This window comes from Octopus bimaculoides, chromosome 2 (assembly GCF_001194135.2).
Source record: "Octopus bimaculoides isolate UCB-OBI-ISO-001 chromosome 2, ASM119413v2, whole genome shotgun sequence".
Classification (NCBI taxonomy): domain Eukaryota; kingdom Metazoa; phylum Mollusca; class Cephalopoda; order Octopoda; family Octopodidae; genus Octopus; species Octopus bimaculoides.
The window spans coordinates 163,144,441-163,158,760 of record NC_068982.1 but is presented as its reverse complement, the minus strand read 5'-3'; the positions used below and the strand labels follow the sequence as shown (position 1 = coordinate 163,158,760).

The 14,320-nt window shown below is 33.0% G+C and overlaps 1 protein-coding gene across 1 annotated transcript in view; it reads right to left on the bottom strand.

Moving 5' to 3' along the window:
* The window catches only part of LOC106869795 (alpha-centractin), a 26,402-nt gene that overhangs the window by 8,321 nt on the left and 3,761 nt on the right, over positions 1-14,320 (bottom strand). Inside the window, exons 2-8 of the mRNA XM_014915659.2 lie at positions 10,909-10,973; positions 6,657-6,732; positions 4,270-4,395; positions 3,836-3,960; positions 2,274-2,490; positions 1,855-1,947; positions 739-913 (exon numbers count right to left, since the gene is read on the bottom strand). Of these exons, the coding sequence (XP_014771145.1) occupies positions 739-913; positions 1,855-1,947; positions 2,274-2,490; positions 3,836-3,960; positions 4,270-4,395; positions 6,657-6,732; positions 10,909-10,973 (877 nt within the window). The remainder of the gene's footprint in view (positions 1-738; positions 914-1,854; positions 1,948-2,273; positions 2,491-3,835; positions 3,961-4,269; positions 4,396-6,656; positions 6,733-10,908; positions 10,974-14,320) is intronic.

Genomic DNA, 14,320 nt, shown 5'->3' with positions numbered 1-14,320 from the left:
GGGGGGATTAGAGGATGCCTATTAAAATGTTTGACTCTATGTGAATACTATTATTAGGGTAATGAGCTGGCAGAATCATTAGCATGAAGGACAAAATGCTTAGCTGCATTTCATCTCTCTCTACATTTTGAGTTCAAATTCCACCAAAGTCAACTTTGTCTTTCATCCTTTCGGGGTCAATAAAATAAGGACCAGTTAAACACTTATCTCCTCTCCGCAAATCACTGGCCTTATGCCATAATGTTAAACCATTATTCATATTATTGTAGAGGTGGATTGAGAGAACCAGTAATGCATCATAAAAATTACCTTGAAACATTTAATTAAGTCTTTTTATGTTCTGAGTTCAAATCCATCCTGGGTCAAAAAACAAAATACCAGCCAAGCACCAAGATCAATTTGTTCCTTCCCTGAAGTTATCTGATACTGTGCCAATATATGAAATCTTTGTTATTACATTTCATAGCTTATAAAATTAAAGTACTGGATCACATTACATTGAGGTATTGAGCTGAGTAAATCTCTGACTACTATATCCTTTGTGCTGTGTCCTTTGACAATACACATAACTTTATCTCAGTCTACTACAGAGGTTTCACTCCTAATTCATACATACATACATGAAGCATCAATAAAAAACCTTTGATACTATCTGCCACCATATTATCATTGCTAACCTCTCCACCTAAAATGATTCTTTTTGATACTAAGAATAAATAGGTCATAGTTTAATAATACCTTTGAACAATGTGGATCCCCCAGACAAAACAATATTTGAGTAAAGCACTTTTCTCAAGTCTAAATCGGATTTGCGTATCGAATAGACTAAACATTCATGAATTCCTTCACATTCCTCTCCAATTTGGTCAGGTTTAAACAACAACTCAGGAGCACGGAACCTCGCTGGACCAATCTGCAATGAAAAAGGAGAAAATAATACAAACAACTGAATTACATCAGTAAGCACAAGTGCTTTCCAACTGAGGAACTTCATTTTTAATGATTTGTTTATAGTTTTCAATTAAACCATTATTTACCACATTAACTCAAAATCATATCTGATATTGTCTTTGGTAGAGTTCAGGCACCACTGAAGATTTTTGTTTCTATATAGTATGATAAGGACAACCCAACCTAGAAGAGATATTCTTCTTCAGGAGTGTGATGTTGGTCGTGGTCAAATTTGTAACTCAGAAGTGTTAAGACTGGTCACTATGGTAGTGTAAAGCACTCATGACAGTGCCACATAAGCACCCGTGTGGTGCCATATAAAAGTGCCATGTGGTGTCATGTAAAAGCGTCACAAAAGCACATGTGTGGTGCCACATAAAAGCACCCATGTGATGCCACATAAAAGCACCCAGTACACTCCATAAAGTGGTTGGCATTAGGAAAGGCATCCAGCGATAGAAACCATGCCAAATCAGAATGGAGTCTGGTACAGCTTGCCAGTTCTGGTCAAACCATTCAACCCATGCTAGCATGGACAACAGATATTAAATGATGATGATGATGAAGCTTGATATTTTAAGTGATATGCAAGTTTATAATATTTATGCTTTTTGCAATGACATACAATAAGAAATGGAAACCAGGTAGCTAGCTTTATTTGCTTGAAGTTTACTTCCATAAACAGCTCACATCAACACAATCCCATTTTTAGAAAAACATCAAAACATCGTATAAGCTGTAAACCAAATTATCTTTTTTTTTCCTCACTTACTATCAAAATGAATAAAATGACTATGATTTTTACTCAATCACATGTTAATCTTTGTTAACCAGCTGCCCAGTTTAGGATAAGCCAAATAACTTTCAAAACTCTCTTCAAAGGAAGTCAATGTAGAACCTAACCTCTATAGTATTTCCATCAGGCAATGTGTAAGCAACCTTCTCTGTTTCAACACCTTCTTCTTTAGTTGGGTTTAAAGGAAGATAACATATTTTCTGAAAATAAGAATATACAAATGTAGCTTATTATTTATCACAAAAATATATATATTAATTATTATGTTTGAAATATCAAAGAAATTAATTATATTATGCTAATATTTAGTCAATACAGACCTATGGATTGTAATTTCTCACTGCACTACAAAACTTTAAATCAAAAATTCTAAACATATCTCATACAGAAATTTAGAATTTTTAAATTTATGCAGTTAAATGTTTCTAGGATAGGAGTTATTTTAAGCCTAATAAAACATGATGGAATTTGGCTGACAATATCAAATTGAAAATGTGAATGGGTTGGATATAAATTAAATACATACCTCTTTAATAGCTTTTACAACCTCAAGCTCCGCAGAGGTGTGAAAATCATAACCTTCCTTTTTAAGGAGAAGTCTTAAGTACCTAGTGACATCTCGTCCTGCTACATCAACTCGCATTATGCTATGAGGCATAGCAAAGCCCTCATAGATAGGTACAGCATGGGTGACACCATCTCCAGCATCCAGGACCAATCCTGTGGTACGTCCTGTGGCATATCTAAAAAGCAAAAACAAAAATAAAATAAGTCAAAAGTAATGAAAACAAAATGAATTTGAAAGAAGATTTTGCATAACTTGCTAAATGTAATCACTAACAAATTCTTTACAATTTTGAAAATATAGTATTTCTTATCAACATTTTGGTCATCATGTAAAGTATTTAGAGTTAGTTAGCTAGGTCGAAATAATCACTCTCTCCAAGCTGTACCCAAGACAATAAAATGCACAATTTTATGGTGCTACTCCTTTGAGAGTGGTATGGTTATTTCTATTCTTTAAACTGTTTTAGAGAAAGAAAAGTAAGACATTTGAAAATGTATTCTGTCATGTGAGTTGCATAACTAAGACATTCTTAGCTACATTCAAATCACAATATGCAATCAAGTGACCTTTTTGTTTGACAGCCCAATACACAATAAGTAGCCATCTTAAAAATATGAACCATTTTTACACCAAAATCTCATGATTATACACTTCACAATAAAAAGGAGAAAATTCATGGTTAGAAACACTGATAGCAAATGTTTTCAATCAACTGTGTTATGGGTCTACTTAACAGAGCTGATCAAGGCTATCTACCCAATAGGAGTAAAATCAGTTTCATTTTTAATAGAGCAAAATTATATATAAATCATGTTCAAATTCAAATTTAATAAAGGCGTTTTTCTATAAAACAAATGCTAGAGACAGTCTCTGTCTTACATCATTGTTTCATGGTATCACAGACAGGATAGTTCTTACATTTTGTTTTTGAAGTAGGATACACTTAATAAAGAATAAATAAAAACTTGTCAGCCAAGCACACTCAAGTAACTTACACAGGTGCACAACACAATGATTGCAGTCATAAGAGTAGAAGCAGAAATAATTAAATTTTTAATCAGCAGTTCAGCACTATAACAACTGTACCTTGTGTTTACTATTTTCAATACTAGAATATGCATTAATTCATAAATAGTAATACTGTAATACATATTTATGAATTAATGAATCAGCTAAAAGAAAATTTATTGAAAAGCATTTTTTTTTTTTCTTGAATTGATTTCACCCTCTACTCAAAGGATAATCTAAAATTTTACAATAATTCATGCAATTTTTAAAAATCAAGATTTAATTATTCATTGCTTTTGACAAAGCATGTGATTAATCTTTGCTTGAGAACAGAAAGTTGAACTGGTCAAATATGTTACTGGTACTTATTTCACAGACCTAGATAGAATTTGAACTGAGAACTAAATAGAATGCAACTAAACAATGTAGTGTATTTAACACTAATATCGAATTTCTCCAGCATTTCTACTACTCTAAAATGTATCATTAAGAAACAAAATTAAGAAACGTACAAACTGAGAACAGCTTGCATGGAGATATATAGTGCTGGTACATTAAAAGTTTCAAAGAAAATTTCAGCAGCCTTCTCTCGGTTTCGACGAGGATTTAGTGGTGCCTCTGTCAATAAGACAGGGTGCTGTAAAAAATAAAAATAATCTTTTTTTAACCATTTGTAGCAAAAGATACATTTAATATGGACATCAGTGTTTAATTTTGAAAGAAGGATTTAAAGTTTAATTATATCAACTTACATCACAACATGCCCTAAGTTTCATTCTGCTGTGATATATTGAGAACCCAAAACATTTCAATGCTAAGACCTTATTCTTTTTGTCTAGTATAAATAGTACTTTTACAATTATCACAAAATATCCTTAAATATAAAAGACAGAATCAATGAACATATTGCAGAAATAAATAGAACGCTCTTAATAAATCTGTCTACCTCCTCTGCAAATGTCTGTAGTTGGTCTTTTGAATAGATATACTGCCAGATTCTTTCCATGTCATTCCAATCACGGATTATACCATGTTCCATAGGGTATTTAATGGTCAACAAACCTCTGTATTCCTGCAAAAAAAATAGTACACAAAAATTTAAAAAATAAAATAGGAATTAAAATAGAATCTAATCAAAATAAATTATTTATAAAGAAATTTTTTTAATATTTTTTCTCTACTTTTGCTTATGATTGAAATACTTAAGCAATAATTCAAACATTTTATTCCAATAATAATTGAGGGATTGAGTGATTGACCCCATGGGGGATTTATCTAAATATTACAACCTAACTCAAGCAACAGTGGAGAGCTTTGATATTAGTGATTCATAAATGGTATTCCACAGTACACAAATGTGTCACAAGAAGTATCTATGTGTGAAGTGGATGGTTATGGTTAGTTCACATTACTCCATAAGAAGATTAGGGTCAGTTTCCCTGGCTTTTATATTCCTCCCTGGGTAGGACGCCAATCTGTTACAAGATTAATCATTTTTAGCAGCTGCATGGACTGGAGCAATGTGAAATGAAGTGTTTTGCTCAAGAACATAATGCATCGCCTAGTCCAGGAATCAAAACCACAATCTTATGATCATTAGTCCAATACCCTAACCACTAAGCCAACTGCCTCTATGTGTGAAGTAGATATTTTCATAAAAAAGCATTTAGGCTTTATAAAATCCATATTAATACTGAACATCTTGAAAAACATGTTATTCATAATATTGATTGACAGAAGTGTAATTACTAAAACAAGGCATACGCTATATATCTTTTTCTAATTTTTAACTTTAAAACTTGAAGGAAGATTGTGTGATTCCTGTGTATGTACAGCTACGTTACATGACAGTGAAACATGGGCTTTGACTTGAAAAGGCTCGAAAGAAATGAATCTAGCATGCTCTGCTGGATGGGTATTGTCAGTGTGCACACACAACAGAGTGTAAATGATTTAAGAAGACAACTGGGTATAAGAAGCATCAGATGTCGTGTGCAAGTGAAAAGACTGTGCTGGTTTGGCCACATGATTCATACGGATGAAGACAGCTGTTTAAAGAAGAGCCACTCTCAATTGTGGAAGGGGTAGACCCAGGAAGATGTGAGACAAAATGGTGAGAAAGGATCTTCAGATGCTGGGCCTCACCAAGGAAATATTAAGAGACCAGGAGTTGTGGCAATTTACTGTACTTGAAAAGATGTGCCAAGCTAAGTGAAATTGCAATCATCCATACAGCAGGCATGTCTTTTGCAGGTGCCAGTGCCACATAAAATGCACATGTGCCAGTACATAGAAAGCACCCAGCACACTCTGTAAAGTGGTTGGTGTTAGAAAGGGTAAGCAGCCATAGAAACCATGCCAAAACAGACAACTGGAGTCTGGACAGCTCCCTAGCTGGGCAACTTCTGTCAAACCATCCAATCTATGCCATGGAAAAGACATTAAATGATGTTATGCAAAATCAGTATTTTTTTTTATATTTCATCTCCAGTGTGACAGTAATTATTCATATTTAATTTCTAGTACACCAACAATACTGAAAACCACTGCTATATGGTCGCTCAACCTACTAAAAATAACAGTCAATTTATTAAACCACACCCTACCACCTTAAAAATAGAAAGACATATAGGTTTGTTTGTTCATAAAGTACTGTAACTTTTAGTATCTCTAAAGACTTTATCTTCAAATAGTGATTCAAAGGAGTGGTTTGACACTGAATTCCAAGCTCATGAAAACAGTTGAATTCATCAATACAAGTTAAGGAAACACTTTTCTTAATTATACAGTGCTCCTACAGGCTAAAACTATGACTACACCAATCATCCCATGAGTATTTTTTTGTCTATCCCACCTTAAAGTACAGTAGTTTCAGATTCTATGATGTTCATCAATACCAGAGAATAAGTTAAGGAAGATATGATAGAAGTAAGATTTAAATATGGCAGGAAAAATAGACACTGCCATTGGGTAAAAATTTGTCACATAGGACAAATCTCATCAGTGACAAATACCAAATGATGAACGGTACTTTTTATTTTGTTATTAGTTAGTTCAATATCATTATCTTACGATTCTTAAATACAGCCAGGTGGCTTATACTAGTTACAATTAAGTGTGATTATTATTAGCTAGCATGGAAGACTGATGTTAAACGACAACGATGATGATGATGACACACAATGCCAATGATATTATACAAACCATCTATCATTCAGCAAAACCAGTTGCAGCTTTCACAATGGAAAACAAAAAAACAAATTTAGAGTGCAAAATGGCAATACAATCACACAGAAGACAATGAAAATATCAAGACCAAAGTAAATTACAAACCTCTGCTTCCGGTCCCAGGAAAGTTTCACCCTCCAAAGCTCCTGCCATAACTCGGACATGTTTTGGCCGTCCTATACTGTTAAGAAAAGAACAGAAAATGTCTAATGATAAATTCATATTAAAAACTTTTATATAACATTTCGTATTTTGCTCTAACACTAATATAACCAGAATTGATTTCAATTATCACATTGATCTGGTTATTTTTGTCTTAGGTTAGCCCTGATTAAGTCAACTTATGGCACATATAGTTATTGTTGTTAACCCTAGGTCAGTACTGGCTGAACAGACCTATGGTATGTCAATTGAACAAGTAAATGCCACAGATTCAGTGCTCCAGATATACAATGCTTCCACCTAATTGATAGTCATACAGTATACTCTAATATGCAGTAATGGTGGTTATTGTTTACTTCAGATCAGCCCACAATGAGTAAACTTATATTCAAAAGTGTTCCAGCTGTGACCATCCAGTCATTATTATTGTTTCAAGAGTAATATATCGATAACAACATTATTCAATATCCAATGCGTCCTTCCATTTTCTAAGCAGTGATTTGTGCGAGATTTGGATGCTATTTTTAGAAGTGCAAGTAGCCACTAAGAGGATCTCTCGATGAATGGGCTACTGTGTTGCAATAGGGATATGTTGTATTTTCCCTACCCATTCTGTTCCTGTATGATGAATATTCTGGTGGTCACCACAACAAGGATGGCAAAGTGGATTTAACTGTAGCATGACAATTCCTGATACTCAGCCCTTATTTTTATGATGTTATTTAAGCTGCTGTTGATTTCTTTGTGTTTGTTTAGACTGAGTGAAAGAAATAGTTTTTAAAATGCTATTGAGATAGTGATAAACATATATCATGGATTTAGGAAATGAAAAGGACAATGAAAGTTAGAGTTCACTGCAGTACTAAAGTGTACCTCATATTTGCCATGGTGAAGTTTCAAGTAATTTAGTTACATAGTGGAGTTGATTTGTGATGTACAGTATTTTCTGTTTATTTGCAGTTTGTTGTGTTGAGATTCAAAGACCAGGTAGAAATGATATAACCCAAGATGGGTTTAGTGTTTGTACTATAGTGGTGTTGTTTCATTGTGTTGGCCAAATAAGGTGGCTATGTACAATTAGAGAGGGGGAAAGAGGCAGTGTGTGTATCCCCACATCCTTTGCTTTCTTTATTATGTCAATATTATGTTGCGTTAATGTGAAAGTATTACAGCTTATTCCAAGTACTTTTGTCTTTGTATTTTTGATAATAAGGCAAAGTTGATAAGGTATTGGACTACTTGCTCATTACAAGCAATTCAAATCTGCTCTAAGTGTTACATAAGGTTTCTGGATAGAACACTTTAAACTACATTGCCTCAGTCAATTCAACTATCAAGAATACTTGAAATATCTAGGAATGTTACTTGAGATAGACCAAAGATTATGCAGAAGATTTATTTCTTACTCATTTCTCAAGCATTGGACCTTAAAAAAAATCATAGGACTTAGGTGATATTTACATTTTTATACATGACATGTCAGTCTTTTGTAAGTTTACCTGGATTCATCATCATCATCAAGCACAACAATTTACTTACATTACCTTCCTTGGAAGATGAAAGTTGCTGACAGGAAGAGCATCAGGTCATAGAAAATCTGCCTCAACAAGTTTCATCTGGCCCAAGCAAACATGGAAAAGTAGGATGTTAAAACAATGAGGATGTGTGTCTTTGTCTCTACAGGTTTTCACATTGAACTATGTTTATGTACAACATAAACAGAAAGTTCAGCAAATCAACACTTGAATGTGCAAAGACATGAATAAAATACTTTACTTGAAAACGAGCAAGGGTTGGTGTCATGAAGGGAATTCAGACACAGAACAACTCATTCTCTTCAACCCATGCCAGCATGGGAAAAGTAAATGTAAATATGATGGCATAGATGATGATGGTAAAAACACCCTTCAGTCACGGTTGTTTGTGGAAGACCAGTAGTTGCCCTCTCCATACCAAGGGAAAGGCAAAGGCTGATATAGTTTGGCACTAGTGACATCGCAACCCATTTCTACAGCTGAGTGAACTAGAGCAACAAGAAATAATGTATCTTGCTCAAGAACACAACACACTGACTGGTCCAGGAATCAAACTTACAACTTTATGATTGCAAGCCCAATGCTCTAACCACTGAGCCATGTACCAGATGTAAAACTAACAAGCAGCAGCAGCAATATTTTTTAACATTTATGTTGCATGCTAGGATAATTTGGATGATTTGACATACACACACAACCACCTACACACACACACACATATATATAACAGAGAGAGAGAGAGAGAGTATGTGTGTGTGTGATATATGTTATGAGAAATATATAAAAAGTTAACGCTTTTGATAGCAATCACCTAACACTACAAATGATCCCAGGTTACCAGCCCACTCCAGACAATCCACATGAAACAATTCATTGCAAAAGAAATTGTTCTACATGAATGATAATATGAGATATTGGGTGGTAAAAATTTCATCAAAGTTTTATATAACTATTTTTTAAGTTGTAATCCAAACACCACCTAAGAGGGAACATCTATGAGGTCAGCCTGCAATAAACAGCAGCCAAATATACCTCAAAACCACAACTGATTGATGAGAATATTTGTTTTTGATTTAAGGTTTGCTTAACAACTGACAAGAAAATGAATAAAAGCTAATTATTTTACTAAACCTTTCTGAATTAATTGAAATACATTGGTAATCTATTATTGTTAGATATAAGATCATGAAGTTGTTAAACTATAGAGTCATAGGGAAATATATTATGGATAAATTTTGTCACATTAGTAGGTACAGAAAAAGTAAATGTAAAATGATATAGCATTATACATAGTGCTTGATCTAGAAACTTAATAAAAACTAAAGCATTAATTAGTAATAAGAACTAAGGTATTAATTAGAGATCAAGATAGTGACAATGAAATAAATGTCAATCTCCTGACTAAACCATTAAAAGATATACACACACTTCAACCTTCTCCATTGCCTTCCCACCCCAATCAAGTTCCAGTGCTCACCTTGTAATCAAACTTAATGCAATACTGGTTTCTTAAACAGCTATAAGGATTAACAAGGAAGGGGAGAAATAAGCTGTTACGCTGTCCAAGCCTCTAATAATAACACTATCATAAGCCAGGAATTGAAACTACGGCAGGGACTTGATTGACCAGCAGCTTACCTCTACTCCATGCTGCATGGATTAATAATTTAATAAGAAGTTGCAAGATCAGTTCCCTTTAATTCTGTAAAACAGATAAAATCATTTTTAGAACCAGACATGTTTTTTAAGTGTTTATCTAGACTACTTGCGGTTATTGGAACGGGTGTCTTCATTTCTTGAGCTAAAGTATTAGCATTTTCCATTTTTCGATGATGATTAGTATCTGTAACTAATCACCTTACACTGTTAAGTCACTGATAAAAAAGAAAACTAGCCAAGGCCATACAGAATATATCTTGCACAGAAAACCTAAAACTCCTCCCAAAGATTTGAACTTCATAGTCCATCAGCTTATCCACTCAGCTTTGGTTAAATTTGTTTAATTTGAATTTGGCTAATTAATGTATAAATTACATTATAATATAAAATGCTAAAAAGAAATCACTGCTACAACTCATTACTTCTTTGAAACTTGATTATAGTACTAGAATGTATTTTAAAGTTCAGTTACATATGAAAGATTTACATGAGGCATAGGCATGGTTCAGGTTCAGTTCCACTGTGTGGCACCTTGAGCAACTGTCTTCTACTATAAGGCCAAGAGTGGATTTGGAAAAGTGAAAGAGACCCATCATGTTTTTATAAGTATGTGTGTGTATATGTGTGTGTCTTTGTATTCATGTCTGTCTGCCCACCAGTTGAGAAGCAGTTTTGGTTTATTTACATCCCCATAATTTAGCAGTTTGCAAAGGAGACAAAGTAAGTATCAGAGTTAGAAGCAAGTACTGGGGGTCGTTGTTCAAAACTGGGGCAGAGTCCTCATCATCATCATTGATGATGATGATGATGATGATGATGATGATTCTGCCCCAAAGTTAGTCAATTATTTCAACTACAGTACTTGGTTGGTATATACTTTATTTATCTCAGAAGGATAAAAAGAATAACAATAATGATAATGAGAATAAAAAAATAAAACAATATTCTAAATTGATCAGTTTTAAGTTTGTTTTTTTGGAAAAGAAAGATAAAACACTTACAAATTTGGGAAATTATATTTTGGAATTTGGTCCCCAGCAAATCCAGCTTTGATTACCCCAGACCCCTGAAAAAAAAAATTATCTTTAAAGTTTACATTTTTCATTTCTAAATAAACTCATCATCTGAAAATAAAATCAATTCAGTTAGTTGGCATGAATCTGAAGAACATGGTTTTCAAATTAATATGGTTTTAAATTAATACCAATCCCCAAAACATCATTTAGCATGGCAATAGTTTCAAAGGTTTATGTGGAAAAACCATCCAGTTGTATTTTCAAACATCAAATTAGTTATGTTATAATAAATGTGATGTGAATCTTATGCTTCCATGTAGTGATCATATTGCTTCACTTCATCTAAATATAATACATAATCTAACCTCAGTAAGTACAGATGAGAGAAAGACAGACAATAGAAGTTCTAGTATTAGGAAGAAAGAAAATGCTAATCTTGGATGATAAATTTGAAGTTATTGAAAGACATGACACTGAAGCAAAAAAACACCAAGGCTTGAAAATGAATGAATGAAGCAACAACGTAAACAATTATAAGAAAAAAAAGATGACTATAAGGAAAAGGGTAAAGCTATATCAGCTTCAGATGTCCAAACAGGAAATAAAAGAAGTATCATGACTGTAATGAAATCTATTTTGTCTTAGCAAATTGAAGATTACAACCAAAACAAATGCCACTAATCATAACTATTAAAATAAAAGGAGATTCAAGTGGAAACTGAAGAAATTTTTACTGTTAATATTTTAAAGTAAGTGAAGCTGCAAATGAGATAAAAATGCAGAAGACAAATTATCCAGTTGATTTGATAAAATAATATATATATAGTGTAGTATATTGCCACTTAAGTGTGGCTGACCCCTAGGGGTGGATGTTACTGTTGCTTTTAGCCCCAGGAGGACATCTCCTCCAGCTGACCAATATCCAATAAAGAATTTTGCCAATATCACCAACCTCAAGACTTCAATTGATAATGCTTGTGAATAGAGAGATATATCTCAAGACTTACGAATAACTAATTTCATCAGTAATTTCACTTTATTTCCTGAAAAAAAAGGTACCACAATTTGTGTAGCTTAAATTTAAAATCTAACATTAGTCAAAAAATTATGAACAAGTTATAAGCTATAAAGATTTATTCAATGATTAAAATGAGACAAAAAAGCCTTGTGTTCAAATTTAAGTAATATCATGGTCTTTCTTCAGGTTAGATATAAGCACTGAAATCACAACTTTTTTTTATTGTTTGTGCCTTAAGCTTCATGGAAATGTTTGACTTACCATAAGCACTCAACCCATCTGAGCATTGTTATAAACCCAAACTGGAATATCTAAGTTTAAAAGGTTTTAATCAACTAAAAATACAGTAATCTACAATACAAACAAAGATTGTTAAATTGTAAGCAAAACTAAACTTCAATGCAATAACAGTTTTATGCAGCAAGTTGTTAGTCTAACTAAAAACTAACACTGAACATGTGCTGTAAACAGAACAGAACTTTGCATAGTTGCACTGCAGGAAAATAACAGCAATCGAGACAATCAAAGTCACGTGGTCAAAACTAAAATCACATTTTTCCCCCTAAAAAAAACAATTAATTAACAAAATGCAAAATACAAACATAACCATGAGCCAATCACAACAACGTAATAATGAAACATTTCATGAGCGTAACACATCATCAATCATAAATTTAACCTATCGGGAACTTCTTTTGTTCTGGATGAACACCAGTGCAAAATAGTTTGAGGTTCTGGTTCTTGAGCTGGTGTAGGTGGGTCAGAATCAATCATGGTATCTGAAAACCACAACAGTGTTCATGCACTTGAGAATCAGTGTCAGCAACATCAGTTTGATCCTTACTTAACTGATACTCCTCAGTCATTTTGCCAGTAGGAGCTAAATCTTTAATCTTTAATGGACACAGTACTTTCACATCCATCTTGCTACTGCACCCTCCCGTGGTTAGGGTTAATTTGTACCAATTGGGCTTCATCTACTAATAGATCATACTTATTGCATACATGTCGTTTAACAAACACTTTGTCAGGTCCTTGCATTAACCAAGTAGGAACAGAAACACCACACATAGAACATCTGGGAAATTTAAAGAATCTCTCATGCAGGGTTTCATTAGTTGCTGTGCATAATAATGAACGTTGCGAATGTAAAACTTCTGGAAGCACGACTTCCCATTGAGAAACTGGTAAATTTCTGCTACGTAAGGCCAATTTAATGGAATTGCATATTACTCCATTATACCTTTCACATTGAGCATTTCCACGAGGATTGTACACAGCAGAATGAGTAATCGCTATACCCTTATCATACAGAAATTGTTTAAGTTCTTTAGATACAAAAACATTTAGCATTATCACTATGAATAACAGCAGGAAATCCAAAAAGATTAAACAAAACCTTCCAATTACTAATAACGGAATGAGCACTACTATCAGTATATGGAAAAATAGATGAAAAACGTGAATACTCATCCACAACAGTTAAAAAATAATGGTTATTTAACATTGAAAGTAGGAGTCAAAAGGCTGGGATTATAATTTTAAAACTATCATATGGGTAAATCCAAATTAATTCGAGAGAAGAGGAAGATTGAATATTAGAAACAACTGACAGAGTGCCTACATGCTATAAAAATCTGACACCAAACAAAAAGTGTGAATACATGAAAACTTTTCACAAAACATATTAAAGAGCTAAAAAAAAAAATACAAAGTATTAGTTTGTTATTGATTATCTATACAGTGTTAACACAGAATAAGTTTTACTTCCAAAAAAAAATCTATAATTTATATAACTATCAGTTTAACTGATGTAACTGTTTATGCCCTACAATCACCTGAATACAGAGCCATCACTGAGTACATAGTGTTAGCTGTTATTAAAGATTTCACCTTGCAAAATAAGTTCTTAGGAACCAGAAAATTACAGAAAACATGTCACAAAAAAAATCTAAATCAATGATAATAAAAACTGATTAGTTTAACAGAATTTTTCAGAAATTTCTACATTGAGATTTTGATAGAAAACTTTATTCATAATCCTCATATTGTGTTCTTCTTCTAAATATTGTAGTTAAAGTACCTATAGTATTTAGAAGCCAAACACAGTGTGGGGGGCATGTACAATGAAATGATTTTAAAAACAAATTCATGTTACTAATTCATTCATCAATAAGGTTAACTATTGTTATCAAAAGAATTAACATTTTCAGAAAGTGTTACAATTTTAAAATTATAATTTTAAAAAAGAGAAATATATTGATTCTTTGACAATCATGCAACTAAAAGATCAATTTCTATTGATTACAAACATTTTTAAAAACTTGACAGCTCATGTTTTGCTTGGTTTTAAAGTATGACATTAACACCTGGTACCCA